The sequence below is a fragment of the Eschscholzia californica genome, unplaced genomic scaffold (assembly GCF_041429995.1).
Source record: "Eschscholzia californica isolate CP2 unplaced genomic scaffold, dmEscCali1.0.p SCAF_2, whole genome shotgun sequence".
Lineage (NCBI taxonomy): Eukaryota > Viridiplantae > Streptophyta > Magnoliopsida > Ranunculales > Papaveraceae > Eschscholzia > Eschscholzia californica.
Genome location: NW_028238309.1, coordinates 64,863,040 through 64,888,568, shown reverse-complemented (window position 1 = coordinate 64,888,568; position 25,529 = coordinate 64,863,040). Strand labels below are relative to the sequence as shown.

Below are 25,529 nucleotides of genomic sequence, written 5' to 3'. Positions count from 1 at the left end.
TTCTTCAACAATAATACCTATAAACGATGAAGTTATGTAGGATGCAGTTATCAGATGAATTTAATTCAATGCAGAAAATACAAAAACAAAGTGCAACGAGAAAAAAATCTTGAGGTTTATGTTTCCGATTCTTATATAATGGAATTATAATCAAAATAATTAAGAATTAGATCCAAACCTCCTAAGAAATTGCCATTCCATGTGGTGTAGTGTACCCGAACCACAATTAATAACAAATCCTTTGACACCCCTAAACAATTAACCAGGACGAAATGTACTATGACTTTGTATTAATTTGCTAGATAGATACGACGGTTTCATATTGAGCTCCCTCAATCTTAATTAGATCGGTGGCGAGCTTATTCGGGACATCAATCAAATAACACTTCACATTACTGAAATGACTTTGTAACTGACTTAAATTTTGGCTGAATCTCGTGGCTAGAAAGATTCAGAAAAAGATAGTAAAATAGTTTCTTCTTTAAATCTTGCAAGGGCAAAGTTCCTAGAGTTAGGAACTTTTTTTCGAAAACTCGAAATCTGTAATGGACACACGAGTATGTTAGAATCGAAATTGCGAAGACGGGTTCAACCCTACAAGACCCGATGAAATAAACGGATTGGGCTCGGGTAGCCTTGCTGGAATTCAGACAGGGCATACCATCAAGATTGTTTCACATTACAACCCTTGGATCTACAACAAACAGAAAAAACAAGGTGATGAAAGTAAAAGAAACATTTTAATAATCTAGAACTGGACACATTGAATCAGAGATCAAATCACGAGGCAGGCTGGCAGCTATCCCTGAGCGGTTTCCCTGAACCGGAGGACATATGATTTTGATTTCAATCACAACAAGGAATTTGATTTCCCACCTTTCTCTGTTTCACTTTTCCCCCTTTCCTTTCTCTCTCTTAAAAGCAAACCCTAACTACGGAAAAGCCTGAAACATATCTCTACAGGTTAAATCAATGAAGATTTGATTCATGACTTATATTGAATGGTTTTACTTTTAGGGTTTCTATAAGTTGAGAACCTTGAGGTAGATCAAACGAAGGGGTAATTAGACATTTAGAGAGTTTTTGAAACAATGGAAGATACTACTACTTCAGAAGATGAATCAGTTCAGTTACTTAAGAAATTTGGCTCTTATTTAACCCTAAAGATGTCTAATCTCCTCTCGATCTCCCTCGATAATCTGGTTATTTTCTTACATTTCCTCCTCATTTTCATCTTTTTAAATGCTTTAGATCTGAGTGTTTTTTGCATGCCATTATTTTCTATATGGGAATTTGTTTAGGATTTTTTTTTCATGTTTTGTTTCAATAAAGCTGAGATTTGATTGAATATGTGCATTTTTAGGTTTTGGGGATGTGTAAAAATTTCAACTTTTTCTTATCTTTTGAGGGTTTTAGATTGATTTATCTGATTATAAGTTTAGATAGATAGGTTAAGTTGAAATGTGGCTAAAGTTCAGATTTTTCCCACTAACTTGTTAATCAAAATCACAACTTTTTTATTTTTGTAATGGTTTAAGTGAGGAAATTGATTTGTTTTTTTGGGAACTATATCAGAGTTCTGGTTCTCTTGGAACTTTTGCTGGGCTTGCAATTGCACTAGTCTTAGCTTGGAGATTATTGAGAACTCCCCCCACAAGGCAACAAAGGAGGGAACCTATACCACAGGCTCCTGATAGTGGTTATTCGGATGTCGATACCCTTACGAGTTCCGCAGTTTTTTCTTCATTGTCTGATGATTCAAGAGCTCAAAATGTGATTGATCATTTCTTTCAGCCACTACAGGTGCTGTGTTTGTACTTCATTATATCATGTTTAGTTACATTAGTATTGAATGAAATATGAGATTGTTTTTCTTTTATTTTGCAGCCAACACTAGGTCAAATGGTTAGACAGAAATTGAATGATGGGAGAAAGGTATTAGCTTTACTTCCCTTTGATTCCATTAACTCATTGTGCATGCTTTACTTATTTTAAAAAACAAACTGGAAACGTTCCAAGGCTTTGTGGAAATACGAATTACATGCAATACTTGTGAACAAGATTTAAAAAACAATGATACTAACAAAAAAGTATTTTAAAAAATGTTCAAGGCATACGGATCGAGGCAAGCTTCGAGACAAGGCAGTCACATGATGCCTCGAGGTGTATGTATTTGAACTTTAAAATAAAACATGTGCACAAGTCCACTGTTAGTTTTGAGTTGTTGGACAACATTAAAACATTAGTATTTTTCTTGCAAAAGAACTAGTTTATGCCTTGTGAGAGCAAACAACCTTGAGCCGTTAAAATGCATTTTAAAACTTTTCTTGTGAATACTTATTTGGATCATTTGCTTGCCTGATTCTTGGTTTTAGTTATATTGCTATGTACCCCATGATGACTATTGCTTGTATTAGAGAATCTCAGAGAGGTTTCCACGATTTAGCTTTCCTTTGACAATATGCAAAATATTATTAGATAGTTGTAAGGCAAGTAATTACAAGTCACTTTGTGCTATATCCTAATGCTTACCTGCTCACAGACATTAGATTTGAGAGGCTATAATAGCGTTTGATTATTACAGAATTCATGTCGTGGTCTCAGGTTACGAGATCCAGATCCAATTTGTCATGACAATTTGGAAGTTAGGAACCTGGTTCTTTTATTTGAGATGACATGACTACATGAGTATATTGCTATCTTGCTTTCAATGAGTTCTCTTTTCTGGATATTTCTTGCCTTCAAATTTCTTTTGATCTCATGTTTATCTTGGAAAGGCAAAAAAGTGAGTTACCACTTGACTTTTCTAACTGGTTCTGGAGAGCGCTTTAAAGGTAGAAAATTATCTTCTTTGTTCTTTTGGCTCCCATGGTTCGCTCATCAGAGACACTAACTGTCTTTATATGCGGATTGAGATATATGTAGATCTAATGTAATCTGATTCAACAAGTAGGTTACCTCATGTGGGCTGTTAAATAAATCATTTTCTTCCTTGCCGAAGGAACTAATATTGTTCACGAATTCTATTATTTTATAGGTTACGTGCAGATTGCTCGGTGTGGTCCTTGAGGAGACTACTCCAGAGGAACTCCAGGTGTGTGACGAAGTTTCTCCTATAGGCACCATAATTCTTACATAAATGATATAATATGGATTTGACGGAAATGATGTTGTTGGGTATTGCTTCTTTTGGACAGAAACATGCAACTGTTAGGTCATCTGTGCTGGAAGTGCTTTTAGAAATCACAAAGTTCTGTGATCTATATCTTATGGAAAGAGTCCTAGATGATGAATCCGGGGTGTGTAAGCTTTAGAACTCTGTTCTGCATCGTTATAACTTTTAAGTCATAATATAACATTGATTCTTCATTTTGGTCTATATTATGAGGCGGCACGTTGTAGCTTTCTTTGCCTATTTTCATGTGTGCTCAAATTTTTCCATCTTGACTATTTCATTTATCTATATTTCACTTTATTAGGTTCTTTCTAAGTAATTCACTAAGAAACGGATACAATGGAAAGTTTGTTTTTACGCTTTTAAAAATTTATGTATACAACAATTTACTTCACTTCTGAAAGAGATGAATTTCCAGGAAAAAGTACTTTTGGCTTTGGAAGAGGCTGGGATTATCACATCTGTTGGGCTGGTCAAGGATAAGGTAAAAGATTTTCTGTTCTTAGATGGATAAACAAATCGCAGTTATTAAGGCCATCTTTTGATGCTATTACTTTTCAAACCGTGAAAGTCCTGTTATGATGGATATGATGTTTTGGTGTTTCTACTTGAACATTTTCAATGTTGCCTACCATGTGGATGCTGTTTTCTTTTTAGTTTCTTCGTTCACAATAACGGGTTGTCCGTTGCCTATGTTTTTCTCCTTGCTCTTTCAGAGCCCGTGACTTTATTAGTTTAACTAACCAAGATTCTTTGTGTTCTTCGGAAATGGATTTTGAGTTTTGGACCAAAATCGAGAAAAGAGAAGCATAATAGAAAATAAGTGACCTTTTTGTTGGTTCCTGATGGAATTTTCAGTCTTAGTAAAAGAATGAAACTCTAGAACTGGTGGGAGTTTCTCAAACAAACCATCTTCTCACTTGTCATGTTTCCTCTTGAACTATACATGCAGGTTCTCTTTTGTAGTACAGAAAATGGGCGCACATCTTTTGTTCGGCAGTTAGAACCAGATTGGCACATCGATTCAAATCCTGATATCATATTTCAGTTATCTGTATGTTCCCATTAACCATCTATCCAAATTTTCAATAGTCCTTGACATTGTAGTTTTCGTATTGTTAAATTAGAACATAACCAATCTAATACGTACCCTCTTTTTTCGATCAGAGGTTCATCAAAAATCAGCTCCTCATTTGTCCAAGCAAATCACAAATTACTTCTAACAATACTTACAGCTCCCCCAACTTAGAGCAGTTCTTTGGATTCCCAGAAAGAAATTAAATTGTAAGTACACATTTTTAATCTTAAAATGCTGAAATACACCTATTCTTTTCTTTGCACAAACATAAATTACTTGCTGTTCTTCTAAAGTTGGCCTTTCTGTATGATTTTTTCTTGTCAGATCATATCATATTCAGGCTCGTATGGTAGGTTCTGCACGGTGGGGTTTTTTGATTGGATCGGCTCGTTTGGAAGCAAGTAAAGAAACTAACGAGAAAGTCTCTGTTGATATGCTCAGACCTGTTTTTTAGTTATTAGCTAAGGTACAAAGACTCGAATGATATTTCCCTGTATCACAGGGAAAAAGCTTTTATATGTTCTACAATATTTATGGATAATATTACTTATATTTAGATCTGCCTGGAAACTTATGAATGGCTTAAATTCTTAAGTGTTCAATGTTAGTTTAATCTCTGGTGCTTGCACATATCTGGAACCCTGAATTTTCTAGTGCAGTTGGTTGTCTGTCTTCCTGAATCCTGATTGCATGAAATGGTCTGTTATGTATTAGACCTGTTGCAAAAATGAAATGTTGCTTATTTCCTGTTGAGGTGCTGCAAATGTCATAGGGGCTTGCAAAATGACAGTTGAGAGCTTAGAATGGCCCACTAAGATGTCACAGATGGCCACGAAAATGCCTGCTAATGTGAACAGGTGTGTTAGCATCGCAAATACCTGATGTCTAGCCGACTTAACAAGGTTGCAAATGTGTTTAGCGACGACTTAACACTGTCTCAGGTGCCCTCATGGAATGTGGGCACCCTTGTGGACATCGCATCCTGATGTTGCAAATACAGATCAATGTTGTGAATGCCTTGTGGAGTATCCCAAATAGTGCCAACGGTGCAAACGGGCATGGACTGACATATATACTTCATGTACACGTAGCAAATACTATTAAAGCATAATAAATAGTCCTTTAAAGTTTAAAGGCAGAACTAGTGATTTGTCACAAATACCTATGGAACTTGTAATAACCTTCGGAATATAAGTGCATCAACTAAGATTAGAGTAAGATATATTAGTAAAAGAAGCTGGCCAACTAAGATATATTCATAAAATCTTTCAACAAAAAAAAGATATATTAATAAAAGAAACTGGGTCCTTTGTAAATTCGTCGAAACGTTCATGTCGTTATTAAAGAGAGCTCATCGATGTTGAGAATGCCCCTATGGCACAACTTGGTCGGTCACTCTCGCATTTGATATAAGATTCCAACTACCGTTACTCTCAAAGCACGGTTTTGCCTCCCTCTATCCTACCTCCTTGAATCTCTTCCAGCGTCGTGAATGGCAAATTAAAGGGTTGCAAACATTTGTTCTGACACCAAAAATATGTCATGTGGAGGTGCTGCAAATACCCCATTGAACGTCGAAATAATCATAAAAGCACCACAAATATCCTACGGAGGTGTTGAAAATACACCGACACACTGTTGAACTTTTACTTGTAAAAAGACTGCAAATATCGCATGACACATACTAGTGAGACCAGCATAAAGCCATAAATACATATGAAATCGTTAGAGATACGCATGAAAACAGTACGAATACATGCCAAATCATCACAATGCCTATGAAAATGTTACAAACTGTAGTGAAACTGTCTCTTACCGTGAAATAGTCTCAGACTAAAGAAACTGACAAATGATAACAGTCAACAGATACTTCTGAAGCCGCACAAATACCATGACTGTCACAAATAACAAAGAAAGTGCCACAAATACCCATAAAAGCGTGATCATTCCTCGTTAATTTAACATGTGATTTAGTAGGTTAAGATTAAGGGCTGAGCCAGAATTTCACACTTATGAAAGACTGACGACAAATGCAAAAGAAACTTATTACATTTTTTTTTGTTGAAAAAAAAAATAACCTACTACATTAAGATATAGATACTTAGACTCTTAAAGTTCCTAGTATTGGGGACGCTATTGCTACGCCCCTGTTTTGTCGTGGTCAACCAATCAAAAGGGTAAAATATTCAACTCATAACCCGAAAATAGCTCTGAAATGCCACATCAGCAGTTACATAGATATCAAAAGAAATACCGCAGATATACAGAAAGTCAAATACAGACATTCTTGAGATACGTATTACACAGATGGAGGAAGGTAAAACAAACTCACTGAACGAGTAAAAAGGGCAAGAAACAGAACGTTTACTATTTCTTACGCCGTTAATGTATGTGACTATTACCCACTTCTCAGAGTAAAGTGGGTGTAGATAATGTAAAGCACTTCTTACTTAAAAAAAGTAACCCACGTCAGCCGGACAAATTGGTTTTACTCAATGTTATGTTGCCACATGTACCATCTAGAAAGTAAATAAATAGTTAACCTAATCTCAATAATCTTACTTGCTTATCTTTGCTCTTTGTTTTTTCTCTAGAGAATTTGGATGAATTGTGAATCTTTTCTAGTAGATTTGATTAGTACTATTCAATTATATCTCTTCCAAACTTCTTTTTCTTCTCCCACTTCAAATAAAAATTGTTAGTTTTATTTGATCTTCGTAGACAAACAAAATAGATAGACAGACAAACAGATAGACAGACAAACAGATCGACAGACAAACAGACAGATAGAGAAATGGCTAGATTATGTGAACTTTGTGGAATGGTGAGAGCTTTAGTATATTGTATAGCAGATGTTGCAAGTCTTTGCTTACAATGTGATATTGATGTTCATTCATCAAACCCACTTTCCCAACGCCATTTTCGTTCACTTAGTTGTGATAGATGTAACTCACAACCAGCTACCATTAGGTGTTTTGGTTACAAATTTTCATTTTGTAAAGTTTGTGAGTTGAATGGAAATGGTTGTTCAACCCATAATCATTATCATGTTTCATTACAATCTTATTCGGGTTGTCCTTCGTTACCCGAGTTTTTTAAGTACTTATCTTCTTTGGATATTGATGAATATTCATTTTGGGAGGTAGTTGATTCGAGGATAGGAGCGAACGAGAGTTGTCTTAGTAGCTCTTCCAATGGTGGCAAGATTGGGAATCAAAATGGTTTAACAATGATCAACAATAATGTGTTGAATGACTTGGGAGCTTCTACGAAGCTCGAACCAAGTTTAGATCAATCGTTGCAAGATTGGGAGTCTATATGTTATAATCAAGAACCAAATCTTTCTCTCAAGGAATCAACCCCATTCGAGGTGAGTTCCTCATTCGGTATATTTTGTTCATTAGGATAATTCCATCGAAAATCATGAAAAACGTACAACTTTTAAGCTTTAAAATGATTTTGGTTTAGGTTCCTTTTCTTCATAATTTTGTTCTGTACTTGAGTACTTGGCCATTTTTTATACTTAAGAGCCTCTAATCAATGTTTGACAGGCCTTATATCTAGTGGATGGTCTAGACATGTACGAAGTCGATGCCATATGTGAAGGTTCAAATAAGAAAAAAGCTCTGTTAGAATTTGAGAACACCGATAATTCATTTGACTACATACCAATGAATTTCGAGAACCCTATTGGAGCAATTTCCTTGGGTAAAAACGATATTCAAGTTGGTGACTATTTTGGTTCGAATGACAATGTCATTGAGGTGAGACTAACTCCAAGTGATTTAAATCTTATGTTTGTTTTTCTGTTAACTTGTTTGCATTGTTCTAATTTCAGGTAAATTCATGCAAATAAAATTGTACAAAATGTATATGAGAGAAAACCTCCTAAGGCTTTGATAGATTAAACTACTCCTTTTAGGTAAGGTAATGAGATTTGAAACAGAAATTCCCATCCTCGAACAAAATATATTACGTAATTAATTCCTTGAACTAAGTCGAAGTGACTGAAATGTAAAACGAAAGAGACAAACTAACGGTTGAAAGTGTCTCGAATATGGGTCGATATCCAACCTAGTTTGCTATTCGAAACTGCTTTCAGGGCGTCCCCAACACGAGATTTTTGGCCCCACCCATTTTGCTTATGTTTGTCGTAGTTTGACTAATGGCGCAATGTAACTGGTATCCATGTAATTACGGAGTTAGAAAGAGAGGCGGTGAGGCAATGAGATTAGGGCTTGCAGTGAGCTATATAAAGTGTAATCCTAGAGATATTTTTGTAAGTTGTCCTTCATTCATAATGAAAATCATCGCACCATTGCTCGCCATTGAGTATTTCTCATCAACCGAACCACGTAAATCTCTTATTTATGTGTGATTGTTTACTATCTTTATTGCTTTTCTTGATTGCTTGTTATTCCTCACAACATTAACTAGCAATGGAAAGAAAGAAGATTGATCTATTTCCTTTGTTTAAAGCGGAATTTGAATGTCATTGTGTAGATTAATCTTTTCGGATGATCTATATACATATAAGGTACATTTTATACGGACAAAATTTTGGAAATTATCATCCTTAAGACTCATTTCTTGCTTCAAGCTAGCATTTTTGTTTGTTCATCTGTGTTGATCATAGTTTGTTCTTGAGGTTTTATTTTCATGTATATATGTACTACAACCAATTGGAAGCCTTTTAAATGACTCCATCTAATAGTCCCACATTGTTTGATGAGATAGTGTAATAGTTTTACATTGCTTTGGAGTGGAAAATGGATCAGTGAGGATGTTGTGGAATTAGAGCTGAGTTATAGGTGTAGGTTTGAGCTTAGTAAGTGTCATAGCCTATTGGACGGGCTCCTAGAGGCTTCAGTTCTCTATTCTCATTGACTCAGTTGAGTTCGGCCCGTGTGCCAAAAAGTAGAGACGATATTGTTTTGGACGGGCTCCTAGAGGCTTCAGTTCTCTATTCTCATTGACTCAGTTGAGTTCGGCCCGTGTGCCAAAAAGTAGAGACGATATTGTTAGGGTTTTGGGTCGTCATAGTCGCTTCTTTTGTTTTTCTTGTTTTATGTTTCCATTCACATTTAGTTCAATGACAATTATAATATATCTCCCTTCAGGCTTCCTCATCAAGGGAACAAGAGTGCTCACTTCTTCCATCTTCTGGTATTGCTGGTTCAGCAACCATTTCAGAAGGGTCAAAAAGCATCCCTTTGGGTGGAGAAAACAAAGTTGCTGATTATGAAGATTGTGGACTTCCACCAATGTTTCTAAAAGGTGAAACCCCATCGGGTATAGGCTTGGAAACTAGTTCTTCACAAGCAAGAGACAAAGCAAAGATGAGATACAAAGAAAAGAAGAAAACGAGAACGTAGGTGTTTTCGTCTATGACTCATCTGATTTTGACTCGTCTGAAGATGATTCGCCCATTATACTATATAAAATTATAGTTGCTAACCAAAACAAAACAATGAGACCCTAAATGTTGTCATAAGACTTTCCTTTGTCACATGGGATTATTCTCGCCCATCGTTCATGTGTTCGCCTGTCCCGTCTAGTGATGTAAATCACATCTGACTAAGGACAAACCTGACTACTCTAGACCATATTAAATTTACGATCGTTCAATTCAAACCATTGAAAATAAGTGGCCTTTAAATTCAAATCATTGAAAATGTGTGGCCTTTAATTATTATTTTCGTAGTCTTTAGGTATATATCCTTTGACCAGACTATTTCGTAACTCCCATCAATTGACATTTTTCACCTTGGCCCTAAACCATATCAAATGTCTGAGGCATCTATCCTACTCAAACCATCAAAATAAATGGGTGGGGTGATTATATTCTTGGTCAGAGACTAACTTTTTTGTTCGTGACACTATTTTCACAAGCTCTAACATCGTTTAATCTTTATGTGCAGATTCCACAAACAAGTAAGGTATGCTTCTCGTAAAGCTAGAGCGGATACAAGAAAACGAGTTAAAGGTAGATTTGTGAAGAATGGTGAAGCTTGTGACATTGATCCTCATCCAACATGAACAAAACTACTAAAGTAGAACGTTACGAATAAACTTTCTTGATCGGAAGTACAAGCTTCCAAGAACTAAAATAAAAGTAAAAAAAAAGGGAAACGGGTTTCCCGTCTTGAGCCACATAAAAGCCTACACATACATGCAATTCAAAAAACACAAAATGGAGAATATGAAAATATAAAATCCTATTAAAAAGGAAAATAAGAAAGAAAAGGAATAAAAGGAGAATTCTTTTTCTCATATATGATACTTCTAGTTAAATAATTATTATGTCTTTAGTTTTGAATATGAAACAACAAATTTTGGTGTTTTTTTATTGGATCGTCGTCATATATTTATGTTTCAAGTAATAGGAGGAAAAAAAAGTGAAATTTTGCTTTCAGTTTTATTAATTTAGTATGTTATTTGTATTTTGAAGTTCAAATATATATTTTACTTAGTTTTGTTTTACGTCGTATAATATGTAAGTTTTATGTCAATAAATATAGATATATTAAGGGTAAAATTCAAAAAGAGGTCTATAAAATGAGAAAGAAATGTCATTTGAAGATTTGGGATACAAATTAAAGTTGAATGTGAATGACCTAATTACAACTCAATTTGATTTATCATTTGAATTTGACCCATTCAAATTTAAAACAATAACTATGGGTTCACTCATTCACATATCCATATTCAGACCAAAAAATATTATGAGTTAGATATATTTATAAGAAACGGATAAGAAGAGCAAGGCGTTTGGAATCTCACTTGGTCTGGGTCAGATAGCAGATCTGATTCACCATCTCATTTAGATAAGCTCAAAAGACAAATCACAAGTCACACCAGGAGACATAACTGGTCAAGTATTGTGAACTTTCCTATAGACTGACTTAGTACACTTTTTTTTTTTGTAGTTGAAAGACTCGGTTCTTCAACAAAAAAAAAAAAAAATAGTTGAAAGACTCGGTCCACTCTATACCTGTCTTAAATGGTTGGGTGGCACATGTTGTCATTATTTTCTTCCTCATACATAATTTTACAAATAAAAAAAAGAAATAATCAATAAAAATATTTTTTTTTTTAGCAAATGTCATTATTTATTTAATAATGAAAAATAGTGGGAGACTAACAGAGAGACGAGTGGGCAGGGGTGATTTTTTTTTCCATGACATTTTGGGTCAACTAGACTAGTCGAGATCCCGCACTTGTTAAGATTAGAAAATTAACAGAATAAAACTACGAAGTAAACATGTCCAGACATAATTAGGAATCAAACATTAATTGAGAGTGAAAAATTATATCAAGAAAGAGAGTTTGACTCGAAAGGAGATCATTGATTTCGTGTAGTCTAGAGTAGGAATATCTTTAACCGATAACGCTTGGGGCGCCACAAGCGGTATCAGAGCCGAAGAAGGCTTTTCAATGACAGTGGGGGATTGTGATAGTCTCACATCGCTCGCGAGAGTGTCTGAAGTCTAGGCTATAGGTTTACACTCAAGTTTGGTGAGTGACGAGGTCGTTTGGTTGAGCTCGTGGAACGTCGTTGAGAACAAAACTCCGTAGATGTGGACATGAGTCTAAAGTGCCAAAACAAAACAGTATTCTTAACTGTTAAGGCGTGAGGCGTCACAATTTGTAGTCTCTGGTAAGATTGTTGGGAATGTTCCGACTTGTCTACTTACACAAAAAACTAAGGAGAGGGTCATCCGCCCCAAAACCATCCTTTCTTTCTTAACATAAGAGAAGAAGAAATGAAGAATAGTTGACAAATAAGCCCAAGAAATGAAGAATTTTTACATATCAAAGTCTCTGAATTTATTTCAACTTTCATGTTTAATCATCTTCTTATTACAAAACCCACAACCAAGTCAAGCTCAAGATATAATTCATTCATGTCCATCAACTTCTTCAAATTTCACTTCTGGTAGTAAATTTGAAACCAATCTAAAAACCCTTCTTCTCCCATCTCTAATCTCAAATGGTCCTATTAATGGTTTCTTCAATACTTCTTCTGGTGAGAACCCAGATACTGTTTATGGGTTAGTTCAATGTACAGATGATCTTTCAATGGAAGAATGTAAAAATTGTTTAAATATTTCATCTTCACTTATCTTTCAAAGATGTTTAAATCATCAAGATGCAGGAATTAGACTCAAAAGTTGTGTTTTACATTACTCTAATGTTAATTTCTTCTCTCAATATAATGGAAGTACACCTGATTATGAATGGGATGGTCCTAATGTCTCTGATGATGAAGATAAGTATAATTCTCAATTAGGTGTTTTAATGAATAATCTTGTCTCTGATGCTATTTCAAAACCCTCAAAATTTCAGACTGGTTCAATTAGGTATAATAATTTTAGTAGTGTTTATGGAATGGTTCAATGTAGTAGAGATTTATCAAGTAAAGATTGTTCATCTTGTTTACAAACTATGGTTAATGAAATTCAAGTTTGTTGTAGTGGTAAAAGAGGTGGGATTGTACTTAGTTTGAATTGTTTTGTTAGATTTTCCAATATTGTGTTCTTTCAATCTTCATCATCATCTCCTCCATTACCAACAATTGGAGGTTCTTCCAAGCCCGCGCCGCCCGGTGTTACTGGTATGGGACTTCTTCTAGTGTTCATTTTTTTGGTAAGTCAGACCTGAAATCTGACTCAAGATCTGAATTGACTTGAGTAAGATTACAGAATGTGTATTTTTGTCCAACTCGTTACGTATAATGACTCGTCTGAATGGCTGATTTGGGTTGATTTTGGGTTCATATGAGTCAGTCGATTCAGATTCAAACAAACACGCACTGTATTTGATTTTAGGTTTTGTATATTCTTGTGAATCTTGTGTATGGATATGTGTGTGAGAACTTGTATCAACACTTGTGCAGGAAAGGGCAAAAGGTCATCTCTTAAAGTAGTTGCTATTGTTGTTCCGACTATAATTGGGGGAGCTTTGTTATTATTAGCTATTTGGTTGTGTTTATTCAAGAGGAAGAGATGGGGGAGAGCTACTAAGAGTGGTGTTTTAAGTAAGTAATTTTGAACTATTATTACTTAAATTTGGTTCCGAATGTTTGATTAGTTAGTTATTGAGGATTTGTGGTCAAGGGTATACCTCATCGCACTAAGACTCTGACTGATATTCTGAGCTAGACTCTGAGTGAGACTGTAAGGGGATCAAAGCATTCCTCGAAAAAGCCAAGGCTGACCTTCAACCGAGTTTTTGTAGTATAGGGCTCTCGTTGCCTCGATCCTTGGGTTTGTAGTATTCTGTGTTAGATGAGGAGGTACCCTTACGTTCTTGTTCCTGGTGGCGTTTCATGGAGATTCGGCTGACCTTTGTCACTGTCAGTCTTCATGATTTAAATACGATAAAGATTTAAGAAGTTGAAGTCTTGTATTTCAAGTGGTAAAGAATGTGCTTTAGATCAAAGATTTGTCACAGCCTATTTCACACTCTTACTAGACAAACAGGTCAACTTGAGCTGCTACAGGCAGCTCTATTTATAGCATATCGACCGAAGTATTTTGAATGTGCTTTAGACCAAAGATTTTGCCTACTCCTTGCGTCGAAAATCTCGAAGTTTGGTTCAACTCCAGTTAGCCAGACAACCGTAATTTTGTAATGATGTGAAGTCTATTACATGAATTTACACTTGTTTTGCACTCCTCTATCTTCTTTGATATTTGATAGTTTCATTTGGAAGTGAATAAATACTTAAATTTGTTGCATTTTTTTAGACGGCGATGGGTTAGCAAGTGTGGAGTCCTTGCAGTTTGACTTAGCTACAATTAGAATGGCTACAAATGACTTCTCCTATGCTAATAAACTCGGTGAAGGTGGCTTTGGTACTGTTTACAAGGTAAAAACTTGATGGTTCTGCTTGAAAGATAGAGCAATATTTGATGGTCAAGTTGTCGATTTTTACAGGGTGAACTTCCAGATGGGCAAGAAATAGCAGTTAAACGACTTTCCATTGGTTCTGGACAAGGTTCACAAGAATTTACGAATGAAGTGGTATTGATTCATAAGCTTCAACATCGAAATCTTGTTAGACTTCTCGGTTTTTGTCTGGAAAACGAAGAACAGATACTTATCTACGAATATGTAGCAAATAGAAGCCTCGACAAGTATCTATTTGGTTCGTACCATCTACCCATTCTCCTATTCATCTACGTTTTCTATACTGATTCATGTAATTTACCAAAGTCATTTATAATAATCGATTTAAAGACCAAGTACTTAATGTGTAGATTCCTCGAGAAAGTCGATCTTGAGTTGGGAGAAACGTAACAAAATAATTGGTGGGATTGCCCGAGGACTACTTTATCTTCATGAAGATTCTCGCCTTAGAATTATACACAGGGATCTCAAAGCTGGAAATATTTTGTTGGATGAGAACATGAACCCCAAAATTGCAGATTTCGGCATGGCTAAGCTTTTCCAACTTGATCAAACACGAGGCAATACAAGTAGAATTGCTGGAACACTGTAAGTACAGTAAACTCAACGCTCATATACCCATTATCATCTAAGCGTTGCTATCATTCAAAAATAATCACAAGGATCTCCATCCTACTTATCAAACTGTGGGTGATTAACCGACATATATATATATATATATATGACTCTATCTGCGTGTTTCTATGATGGTTTGCAGTGGTTACATGGCCCCAGAGTATGCACTACACGGATTATTCTCAGTGAAATCAGACGTCTTTAGTTTCGGGGTTTTGATTTTGGAAATTATTAGTGGACGAAAGGTCACAAGTTTTGTTCATTCTGCTTCTTCTGAAGATCTCTTAAGCTTTGTAAGTATGAAATCAATGATGAAAATTCGAAATACAGAGGCCATTTTCTACGTATTTTTCATTTACTATCTCTAAAGTTTGGGTCACTATTTGCTGCAGGCATGGATCCATTGGAGAAAAGGTACAAGTATAGATGTGATGGATCCAACTTTGGCAGATAAATTTTCGAAAAATGAAGTGATTAGAAGCATTCAAATTGGATTACTATGTGTTCAAGAGAAAGTCGAGGATAGACCCACCATGTCTTATATTGTTTTAATGCTCAGTTCGTCGGCCATTATTCTACCATCTCCTTCGAAACCTTCATTTTTCGCCGGGAGCAGTAATACATCACACACGGTAACAAATGAGTGGGAGTCTGACCGTTCTAGGAGCACTGCTTCAGCATGAGCACCATATTTTCCTGTAACACGAGCAAGCCTGCGTGCAATTGATGTCTTTAGCCTGCAGATAATGGAGAAAAAAGTGTTCCATTATAAGACCATCATCTCTCTGTCTATCGATCCCCCATTTTATTGTTGAGGTAACACGACACGTCTTATCTGGATTCTTTGCCACAACTGAATGAGTAGATATCTCAAAGTAATCGCAATACACCAAAAACTCTTGTTGCTAGTGTATATTAAGTTCTCAAGTTTGTAAAACTCTCTATGATATCTTCAGCTGCTGTACTCACACTACTCTCACTTATTTGTAACATAATATTCCTTCTACCCTGAAAGGATCTTGATGTTCGGGCTCTGGCCATTTATATTATCCGGTGTTCTTAATGGTGTATTGTTGGAGAGATGAAAAAGTGTAGAAATTTGAGAAAAAAGAAGAGCAAAGATAACCAACCCATCTTAATGTTTTCAGAAAGAACCCAAAGTAAACTAACCAACTCTTTTAACACTCTGGGTTCTTCGTCCCCGGGTCTAGATTGACCACATTCAATGGCTTCTAGCCCGAAAGATCGAAAAAATACCAGTTTCCAATGTCTATAGAGGGCATGTATGTATGCAAGTCATATCCGATTGGTACGTGTTCAACCCTCTCATAGTTTGCCAACAAACATATGAAATTGAAATTCGATAAAGGGTAAAGCCGGTGAACTTCTTGAATTTTACTAGCTTGTATGCAGCTTGTGGATTTAATCTCTAATATAATCACATCTTCTAACTCTTCATGATCTTCGGAAACTTTTCTGTTACTTGCCTTCCATAACTGCCTGAGGCGTTTGAAGAAAGTTAACCCTCACAGAGGCTGGTACGTGTCTCGAACCAAGCACCTAGGATTGTGGATTCATATGCCTCCAAGTTATATATTGTGAGTGCAAGTTCTAGAGGTAAACATATACTCTTCTTTTTCGTGTTTCTCTTCTTGTTATTGTTGTTCTTTAGGTGGTGACTTATTGTAAGAGTAAGAAGATAAAGAGTAGAGAGGATGAGAGACGAGAGAGTGCCTATATACATAAGTTTGTTAGGTTGTTATAACTAACTGTTTTTCCCTCTCACTCTCTCTCTAACTACACTCAAACTGTATAAATATGAGTTCTTAGCTCATTGATTAGTACTAATGAAAACTCTATTATTTATCATCCTCTTCCTTCCTATTTCTCTCTCTAAACCTAAACACGAAAACTCACATGGTATCAGAGCATCTAGGTTAAGGAAATTTTTCGAAATCAAGCTTCAATAATGGAGGCAGAAAGTTCAGATCGATCAAATTTCTCCTCTTCAATCTCAAAATCTCATTCTCCAGCTCTAAACATAACGAATTACATCTCGGATAAACTTGATGAATCGAATTTCTTAGTTTGGAAAGATCAATTTGAAGCAATTCTTATCAGTAATGATCTATACGGTTATGTTGATGGATCTGTTAGTAAACCAGAGATTTCGATCATTGATTCAGAAGGAAGAAATTCACCTAATCCTGATTATATCAATTGGAGAAAACAAGATAACTTCGTTAAATCTTGTCTTAAAGCAACCTTTTCTAAGTCAATTTCAGCTGATGTTCTAGGTCTTCAAACTTCTCGAGAAATATGGAGTAACTTAGAGACAGTTTATACAGAAGAATTTGAAGCTAAACAAGATCTTCTTCGTCGTCAACTTCAAAATACAAAAAGAGGATCAGCATCTGTAAGTGAATATCTTCGTAAACTCAAATCTCTTGCTGATTCATTAACTGCTGTTAGAGATAGAGTTTCTGATAAAGAGATGATTCAGATCATCTTATCTGGTTTAGGTAAAGAATTTAATCAATTCATAATCACAATTAACAATAGAACTGACAATATTACACTTCCTGAGCTTAGATCTAAGCTTCTTCATCATGAACAATGGCTTTTAAGTCAAGATCAAGATGATCAACTAGCATATTATGTCAAAACCTCTCAAGGTAGGAAACCTAATTCATATTCAAACACAAATTCTTATAGATCAAATCAGTCTGGCTCCAAATTCAACCATAATCAGCCTTCAAAACAATATTCAAACACAAATGCTATGAAATCGAGTGATTCTCAAATTAGAACACAAAATTCAGGTTCACATTCGAATTAAAATTCTAATACAACCTCAAATTCAAACACAAGTTCATATTCAAACACAAATCGAAATTCAATTACAAATCGAAATTCAAATACAAGTTCAAATCAAAATTTGCATAATCAGAAAGTAGTTAATTTTGATTTTTCGAGCATTCCTTGTGGAATCTGTAGGAAATGGGGCCATTAAGCTTATAAGTGTCGATTTCGATATGAACTAGATAGGTATGCTCATCCTCAAGCATTTGCTGGCTTACATATTTCAGAAGATGATAAAATTGATGAGAATAAACAGGAAGAGTGTAATATTGCTATTGTTGAAGAGTGCTATACTGCATCTATGAAACCTAATCATACTTCAGAAGGTACTTGGTTGGCTGATTCAGGAGCTTCTAGCCATATGACAAATAATGCTAAGGTACTAAATTCATCTCAACCTTATTTAGGTTCTCAATCTGTTCTAGTAGGAAGTGGTAAGTCTATTCCTATTACTAGCTCAGGAGATGTTCAAATACAGTCCAATTCTCATGATTTTTGGCTGAAAAATACTTTGGTAGTACCTGAATTGAGAAAGAATCTATTATCTGTGTCTAAATTCACTAGAGACAATCAATGTTCAGTGGAGTTCTTCCCATGGGGATATGATATTAAAGACTTAGCTACTCAAACAATTTTAACTGCTGGTCCTATGCTAAATGACTTATATCCTATTGAATTTGACACTATTATATCTCATGAAGAAGCTTATGTGTCAAGTGTTAAAGGGTCCTTAGTCTTGTGGCATAAAAGACTTGGACATACCTCTAAAAGTACTCTTGAAACTCTTCATAAGTCTGCACAAATTGTTCTTGATTCTTCTGAATCTTTGGGAGTGTGTGAACCATGTCAATTAGGTAAGAGCAAGTCTCAACCTTTTGAGCTCTCATCTAGTATTACCCCTACTCCTCTTTATATGATCCATTGTGACATCTGGGGTCCTTCTCCTGTTACTTCTATCTCAGGAGCAAGGTATTACATTTTGTTTGTTGATGACTACAGTAGATACTTTTGGATTTATCCTATGAAGCTTAGGTCTGATAATCTCAACTGTTTCAAACAATTCAAATTGACATTTGAGAAGCTTCTTTCTACTTCTATTAAAGTCTTCCAAACAGATGGGGCTCCTGAACTCTCTAAAGGAGAGTTTAAGAAATTTTTAGATGCTAATGGGATATCTTTGAGATGCTCTTGTCCCTATACTCCTCAGCAAAATGGTAGAGCTGAGAGAAAGAACAGGTAAATCACTGAGATGGGCAATACATTGGCTTTTCAAGCTTCTGTGCCTAAAGAATATTGGTTTGAGTCTTTTGATACAGCCTCCTATATTATAAACAGATTACCATCAAAAGTCTTAGATGGAAAATCTCCTCATGAGGTTTTATTTGGCCATGTGTCTGATTTTTCAATGCTCAAAGTGTTTGGATGTGCTTGCTATCCACACTTAGGAGCTATTAGAGAAGACAAATTGAGTCCCAAATCTGTTAGGTGTGTTTTCTTGGGTTATAGCTCGATTTATAAAGGCTACAGGTGTCTTGATATGACCACAGGCAGAATATATTTCTCAAGACATGTGGTCTTTGATGAAGATCTTTTTCCTTTTGATAGTGATCAAGGTTCTTCATCATCTAATGTTTCTTCTTCTCAAGTGCTTCTCCCTATCATCACTACAGTTAACACACCAGGTGATCCAGTGGTACCATCTTCTTCTTCTTCTCAGCCCTCTGTGTCTGTTCCTATTCAAGAAGATTCTTCTGTCTCATCTCATATTGGTTCTATTACAGAAAATAGTGATGCTTCTGCTCCTTCACTACCTATTCAACCTATACATACAATGACCACAAGATCTAAAGAGGGTATTCATAGACCAAAGTACTTGCCAGACTTTGTTTCCCATTTCTCTGTGTGTCATCCTTTACCTTAGGCCTTTGTCAGCCTCTTAGATATTCCTCCTGACCCAACCTCCTATAAACAAGCCTCTAAGAGTCCTGCCTGGTGTCAAGCTATGCAAGAGGAGTATGATGCATTACAGAAGAATGGTACTTGGAGCTTGGTTCCCTCTACCCCATCTATGAATATTTTGGGCTGTAAATGGGTTTTTAAGACAAAATTGAAGTCAGATGGAAGTATTGACAGGTACAAGGCAAGGTTGGTGGCCAAGGGGTTTCATCAACTAGATGGTCTGGACTATTCTGAGACTTTTAGTCCAGTGGTCAAGTCTTCCACTATAAGAGTGGTTCTTACAATGGCTGTTACTAATAAATGGCTCATAAAGCAGTTGGATGTATCCAATGCTTTCCTTCATGGAGTTCTTGATGAAGATGTATATATGATGCAGCCACCTGGGTTTGTGGATTCAGACAACTCTTCTTTAGTTTGTCATCTCCATAAATCTCTATATGGCTTAAAACAAGCTCCTAGAGCCTGGTACACAAGGTTTTCTGACTTTCTTCAACAATATGGGTTTCTTAGAAGCTCCACAGATCATTCAATGTTTGTATACAAAAATGGAGTGGATACTCTGGTCCTTCTCCTATATGTTGATGACATTATATTAACAGGCTCTTCTTCATCTGCTATTCAAGTTCTTATTGACACTTTGGGTCTTGAATTTGCCATGAAGGACTTGGGCTCTTTTCACTACTTTTTGGGGATTGAGGTTACTACTCTTCCTAACTCTGATCTCTTGTTGACACAACAGAAGTATACTTTGGAGCTTCTCCAAAAGGCTGATCTTTTGGATTCGAAACCAATTGCTACTCCTATACCATTTGGTAAAAGATTGTCAACTCATGATGGGATACCATTGTCTGATCCTACTCTATATAGGAGTCTTGTTGGGGGTTTACAATACTTGACAATGACCAGACCTGATATTTCATTTGGTGTCAATTATGTGGCTCAATTCATGCATTCTCCCACTGATCTTCATTTACAGTTGGTTAAGAGAATTTTGAAGTATCTCAAAGGGTCTTTGGGATCTGGTGTTCCTATTTGTGCAGGAGATACTTCTTCTCTTAGAGCTTATAGTGACTCTGATTGGGCTGGGTGTGTTGATACTAGAAGGTCAACCTCAGGCTACTGTGTGTTCCTTGGCTCAACTCTAATTGCTTGGTCTTCTAAAAAGCAGCCCACAGTGGCCAGATCGAGTACAGAAGCAGAGTACAAGGCTTTAGCTTTTGCTTCATCTGAGCTTCTTTGGATTTCCTATGTTCTTAATGAATTGGGAGTTCCTCATTCAGGCATTTTTGAGCTCTTTTGTGATAATATGGGTGCTAAACACCTTGCTATGAATCCTGTCTTTCATGCTCGAACTAAGCATGTCGAAATAGACTATCACTTTGTTAGGGAGCTGGTGGCTTCAGGGGTTCTTAAGTTGGAATGTGTTTCTTCATCAATGCAACTTGCTGATGTCTTCACCAAGGGGCTTTCCAATCCTTTGTTTAAGTCTCTTCTCCGCTCTTTAATGGTGTTTGCTTCTTCTCCAATCTGATTTCTCACTGCTCATCAGCTTGAGGGGGAGTGTAAGAGTAAGAAGATAAAGAGTAGAAAGGATGAGAGACGAGAGAGTGCCTATATACATAAGTTTGTTAGGTTGTTATAACTAACTGTTTTTCCCTCTCACTCTCTCTCTAACTACACTCAAACTGTATAAATATGAGTTCTTAGCTCATTGATTAGTACTAATGAAAACTCTATTATTGATCATCCTCTTCCTTCCTGTTTCTCTCTCTAAACCTAAACACGAAAACTCACACTTATTTTAACGGATAAGATAGTAGGTATTACAAGAAAGGTCTACTCCTCAAACTGCATAAACTTTAAAATCAAAAAGACTAACAGGTTCAGTTTTAGGAGAAAGTAATACTATTTGTAGCCATACTTAATGGGAGACATCTATCTTCTGATATTACAACGAAATTAAGAAAACATGTACTCTAAAACTTAGTTTAAAACATCTTTCACCGAGGGTAGGGCTCTGTAACAGTCACGTCATTGACACTCCATGATGTACTTGTTGTGCTATCTGTCACAATTGGAATTTGACTACTCTCTGTCGAATCAATGTTAGATTTTTTAGCACCGTGAGCGAAAAATGCAGGTGGTGAAGGTGACGCTAGAGTGGTAGAGTAGCTATTGAGCATCAAAACGACGGAAGCCATTGTTGGCCTATCAGATATATCTTCTTGAACACATAATAACCCAATATGGATGCATCTCATTACTTCATTCCTCGAACAATTATCCCGTAAACTTGGATCTAACACATCTAAACCACTTCCATTTTTCCAATGTATCCACACCTACAACAATTTTTCATTTGCTTAAGGTATAGTAGATATGAATTCACCCAAGTTATAAACAAATGAATCCGGTCAACAGAAAACTACAGCACACACAATTGTTCATACTCACATAGCTTAGAAGATCTTGAGCACCTCCAGATTCGTAAAACGAGTTGTTTTTCTGACCGCTAAGGATCTCTAGGATTAAGACACCATAACTAAAAACGTCTGATTTCACAGAGAATTGTCCGTGCATTGCATACTCCGGAGACATATATCCGCTGCATACCAGTATCAAATGAAAAACTTATGAACTCAGGTAGATTTTCGGCACACTGGAGAAGATTCTTTAGTCTGAAAACTTACTATGTCCCAACGATTCTACTTGTATTGCCTTGAGTTTGATCCACCACAAAAAGCCTTGCCATACCAAAATCTGAAATTTTGGGGTTCATATCTCCATCTAGCAATATGTTGCTCGCTTTCAGATCACGATGAATAATCTTAAGTCGAGAATCCTCGTGAAGATAGAGAAGACCTCTAGCAATTCCTCCTATAATCTTGCATCGTCTCTCCCAATTGAGATATGCTCGTTTAATTGGATCTAAAAATTCATCCAGAAAATTAAAACAAATTGTAGTCTATTGTTTGTCTAGAAATCAAACATGTATATATTAAGCTACTAAGCCTTATTGTGAAGTTAAATACGAATAAGACATAAAAATAGAGAGAGTAAGAAGCCAAACCGAATATAAATTGGTCAAGGCTTGCATTCGGCATGAATTCATAGACGAGTAGTTTTTCTTCTTCCTCAAAGCAAAAACCTAGCAGCCTCACAAGATTCCTGTGTTGAAGTTTAGCTAATAAAACGACTTCATTCTTGAATTCTCCTTCACCTTGACCAGAATTCCTCGAGAGCCTCTTCACTGCTATGTCATGCCCGTCAGAAAGCACACCCTGACGACATCCAAGAAGGATGAGATGAAATGTTAAAACTAAAAACTTGCTACCAATTTGAAATTCTACTAAATGTTATATACCTTGTAAACGGGACCAAAACCACCTTCACCGAGCTTATTAGCTTCGGAGAAGTCATTCGTTGCAGCACTTATTGTGCTAAACTTGAACTGCAAAGATTCTGCATTCTTAATCTCATTATCTGCAACAAAAATAACAAGAAGAAAGATTGAACCATATTACTAATAGTTTCATGAACTTCCATGTGGGAGATGATAAACCTTCCCTTATCAGTCGAGACCAGAAATAAGAAAAGAAAACAGTAACAGGGGAAGCTACTAACCATGCAATTTCTTCTTTGCTTGTTTTCTTCTGAAACAGAAGCACCAAACTGCTACAGTTAGTAATACTGCAATTACCGATGGAACGACTATAGAGACAACAAGTGTCGATCTATTCTTCCCATTTGCTGCATAAGAACCCAAATCCATAAGCAATCTACACCTTAAACATGAACTAGTATTGAACAACCTCTATCTGCTAATTTTTACAAAGAAGACTGACATGGTGTTTTTTCTCAATGTCTGAGTCTGACTGGTCCGACTCAAATAGACTCAAATTAAATATGAAATAGTCATCCAGACAAGTCAAACATCACAGGTTGGGCAAAAACAAACAGTCTAAAATTTGACCAAGTCAAATGAGACCTTGACTCAGATTTCAGATCTGACTACGAGAAAAAGAAAAACAAAATACTACCTAAGATCTTCAAAGATGTAAGAGAAAACTTACAGTTTGTAGTGGTGGTGGTGGTGTTGGTGTTGGTCACAGGTGGTGGTAGTTCTAGAGGTGGAGATGGAGCTGGTGCTGGTGGTGAAGCTAAGTTACTTCCAACAATAGGATAAATCTCGTATCGAACAATACAACTTGGTCGAATAACTCGTCCACCTTGTTTTCCACTACAACATCTAGGTAATTGGCTTACTGCCCCTCGAAGACATATATTACAATCACTAGATGATAGATCAGATGTGCACTGTACTAACCCATATATCTTCTTAAATTGAGTATAATTCTTTTCTCCGATTGCATAATTCTTAAAAGAAGTACCATTAGATATAGCTTCTTTTACAGTATTATCCATTACCTCACCTAATACCTTATTAAACTGATCTGGGTCAGTGACACTAATAGTATTAGATAGAAAAACTGCAGGGCTATCTTTCATAATCGAAAAGAAAGATTCATTTGAGTACCTTAACAAACACTCATCATATATTATAATAGCTTGGTTTGAATTTGGACACCCAATATTAGTTTGAGTAATATCTTTAGATGCTTTTGTGACACAATTTTGACATACTTCTTTAGTATCATCACCTCTACACTGAAAAGCCCCGTAAACGGTATCTGGGTTCCGGGCGGCTGTGGTGTTGAAGTATCCATTTTTGATGATTGTGTTGTTGTTTGATGAAGAAAGAGAAGAAAGAAGAAGGTTGAGATTTGATTTATATCTACTATTAGCTGTGATATTTGATCCAGTACAAAATTTGTAGATATAAGTGGGTGAAGTTTGTGCTTTTGAGGGGAAAACATGAAGGATTATGATGATGAAAATAGTAGAAATATATGATAAAAACAGATCAAAATGACCCATTCTAGCTGTTTTTCTTTTTCAGATGAAGTTGATGAACTTTGATTCATTTTTTGGTTGTTATAGATCACAAGTCAATATGGAGTCAATGTTCATGATAACAACATTGAAAAATCAAAGGGTTTTATTTAAATTTTATTTTATTTAAAGTTGTAATAAAATCAAAAGTAGGTTATTTAGTTTGATGTGAGTTGTCTTCTGAATAAAAAGAAGACATTGAATATGATATGGGTGGTGCTTGGATTACTTGAAGAGATAGATTAGGTTATAAACCAAAATAAAAATAAAAAAATTGATGTACTTGTTTTTTATGTGGTGGGTAAAATTGGGTTTTACTAGTTTGTTTGTTATAAGTATCTTGTCATTTTCCACAAAATAGGTGATTCAATTATGAATTGGATGCCTCCTAAGGCGTCATGTGGATTTCTTCTTAGCGCAATTCTTCTATTGGCACTTTCCATAGGCTTTGAGTTGAGCAGTCTGAAACTCAGGGATCGGGGCAGTCCGCAGTCTATGGGTGCTAAGAGAAAAGGATCCCAAGAATAAGAAAGATAGACTCCTAATAGACACACCTTTATGATTAGGGCAGTCCGAGTGTCACGTGCATATTGTTGAGCATGCATATGACGTGACGAGTGCTAGGAGAGCACGTACGAGCATATAGGCCGTAGGGCCGAATACGAGGTCGAAGTAGGGCAAGAGTGCCAGCAAGCTTCCTTAGGCCATGCACGGGACGTCCGTGGCATTCAAGACTTTGTCAAGGATACGAAGGGTCATTTGGACGAGAGTATGCCTGGTTAAAAGGATTGATGTTTCCTTGTGGAAATAGGCAAAACAAGAAGTTTGCACCTTAGGAGGGGGTGGTCTCCCTTCCTCATATGCATCCAGCATATGCCAAGACCTCGTGGATGGGAGCTCGCCCATCTTAGCATGGTATGCACGAAAGTGAGCATCCTCGTGGCGCAACCCATGAGGCCGGCCTAGCGTATG

At 36.2% G+C, this 25,529-nt stretch overlaps 4 protein-coding genes across 4 annotated transcripts; 3 read left to right on the top strand and 1 right to left on the bottom strand.

Moving 5' to 3' along the window:
* The first annotated feature begins 676 nt into the window (after positions 1-676).
* LOC147560345 (ubiquitin-conjugating enzyme E2 enzyme activator PEX22-like) lies at positions 677-4,881 on the top strand. The gene is made up of 9 exons (XM_086662540.1): positions 677-1,202; positions 1,576-1,803; positions 1,888-1,935; positions 3,038-3,094; positions 3,198-3,299; positions 3,594-3,659; positions 4,128-4,229; positions 4,343-4,459; positions 4,578-4,881. Exons 1-8 carry the CDS (start codon positions 1,092-1,094, stop codon positions 4,454-4,456), a joined length of 828 nt encoding a protein of 275 aa, XP_086518666.1. The 5' UTR covers positions 677-1,091; the 3' UTR covers positions 4,457-4,459; positions 4,578-4,881.
* Positions 4,882-6,817: 1,936 nt separating this feature from the next.
* On the top strand, positions 6,818-10,668 carry LOC147560344 (putative zinc finger protein CONSTANS-LIKE 11). Its single transcript, XM_086662539.1, has 4 exons — positions 6,818-7,623; positions 7,805-8,017; positions 9,374-9,624; positions 10,175-10,668. The coding sequence occupies exons 1-4, from the start codon at positions 7,048-7,050 to the stop codon at positions 10,290-10,292; spliced, it is 1,158 nt and encodes a 385-aa protein (XP_086518665.1). The 5' UTR covers positions 6,818-7,047; the 3' UTR covers positions 10,293-10,668.
* An 897-nt stretch (positions 10,669-11,565) lies between these two features.
* On the top strand, positions 11,566-15,806 carry LOC147560343 (cysteine-rich receptor-like protein kinase 10). The gene is made up of 7 exons (XM_086662528.1): positions 11,566-12,870; positions 13,153-13,293; positions 14,006-14,127; positions 14,196-14,406; positions 14,519-14,756; positions 14,926-15,076; positions 15,176-15,806. Exons 1-7 carry the CDS (start codon positions 12,051-12,053, stop codon positions 15,464-15,466), a joined length of 1,974 nt encoding a protein of 657 aa, XP_086518654.1. The 5' UTR covers positions 11,566-12,050; the 3' UTR covers positions 15,467-15,806.
* A 99-nt stretch (positions 15,807-15,905) lies between these two features.
* LOC147560342 (cysteine-rich receptor-like protein kinase 10) lies at positions 15,906-24,722 on the bottom strand. Its single transcript, XM_086662523.1, has 8 exons — positions 23,678-24,722; positions 23,229-23,354; positions 22,969-23,087; positions 22,675-22,885; positions 22,295-22,532; positions 22,059-22,209; positions 21,399-21,946; positions 15,906-16,462 (listed from the first exon to the last, which is right to left on the bottom strand). Exons 1-7 carry the CDS (start codon positions 24,540-24,542, stop codon positions 21,605-21,607), a joined length of 2,052 nt encoding a protein of 683 aa, XP_086518649.1. The 5' UTR covers positions 24,543-24,722; the 3' UTR covers positions 15,906-16,462; positions 21,399-21,604.
* Positions 24,723-25,529: the final 807 nt, after the last annotated feature.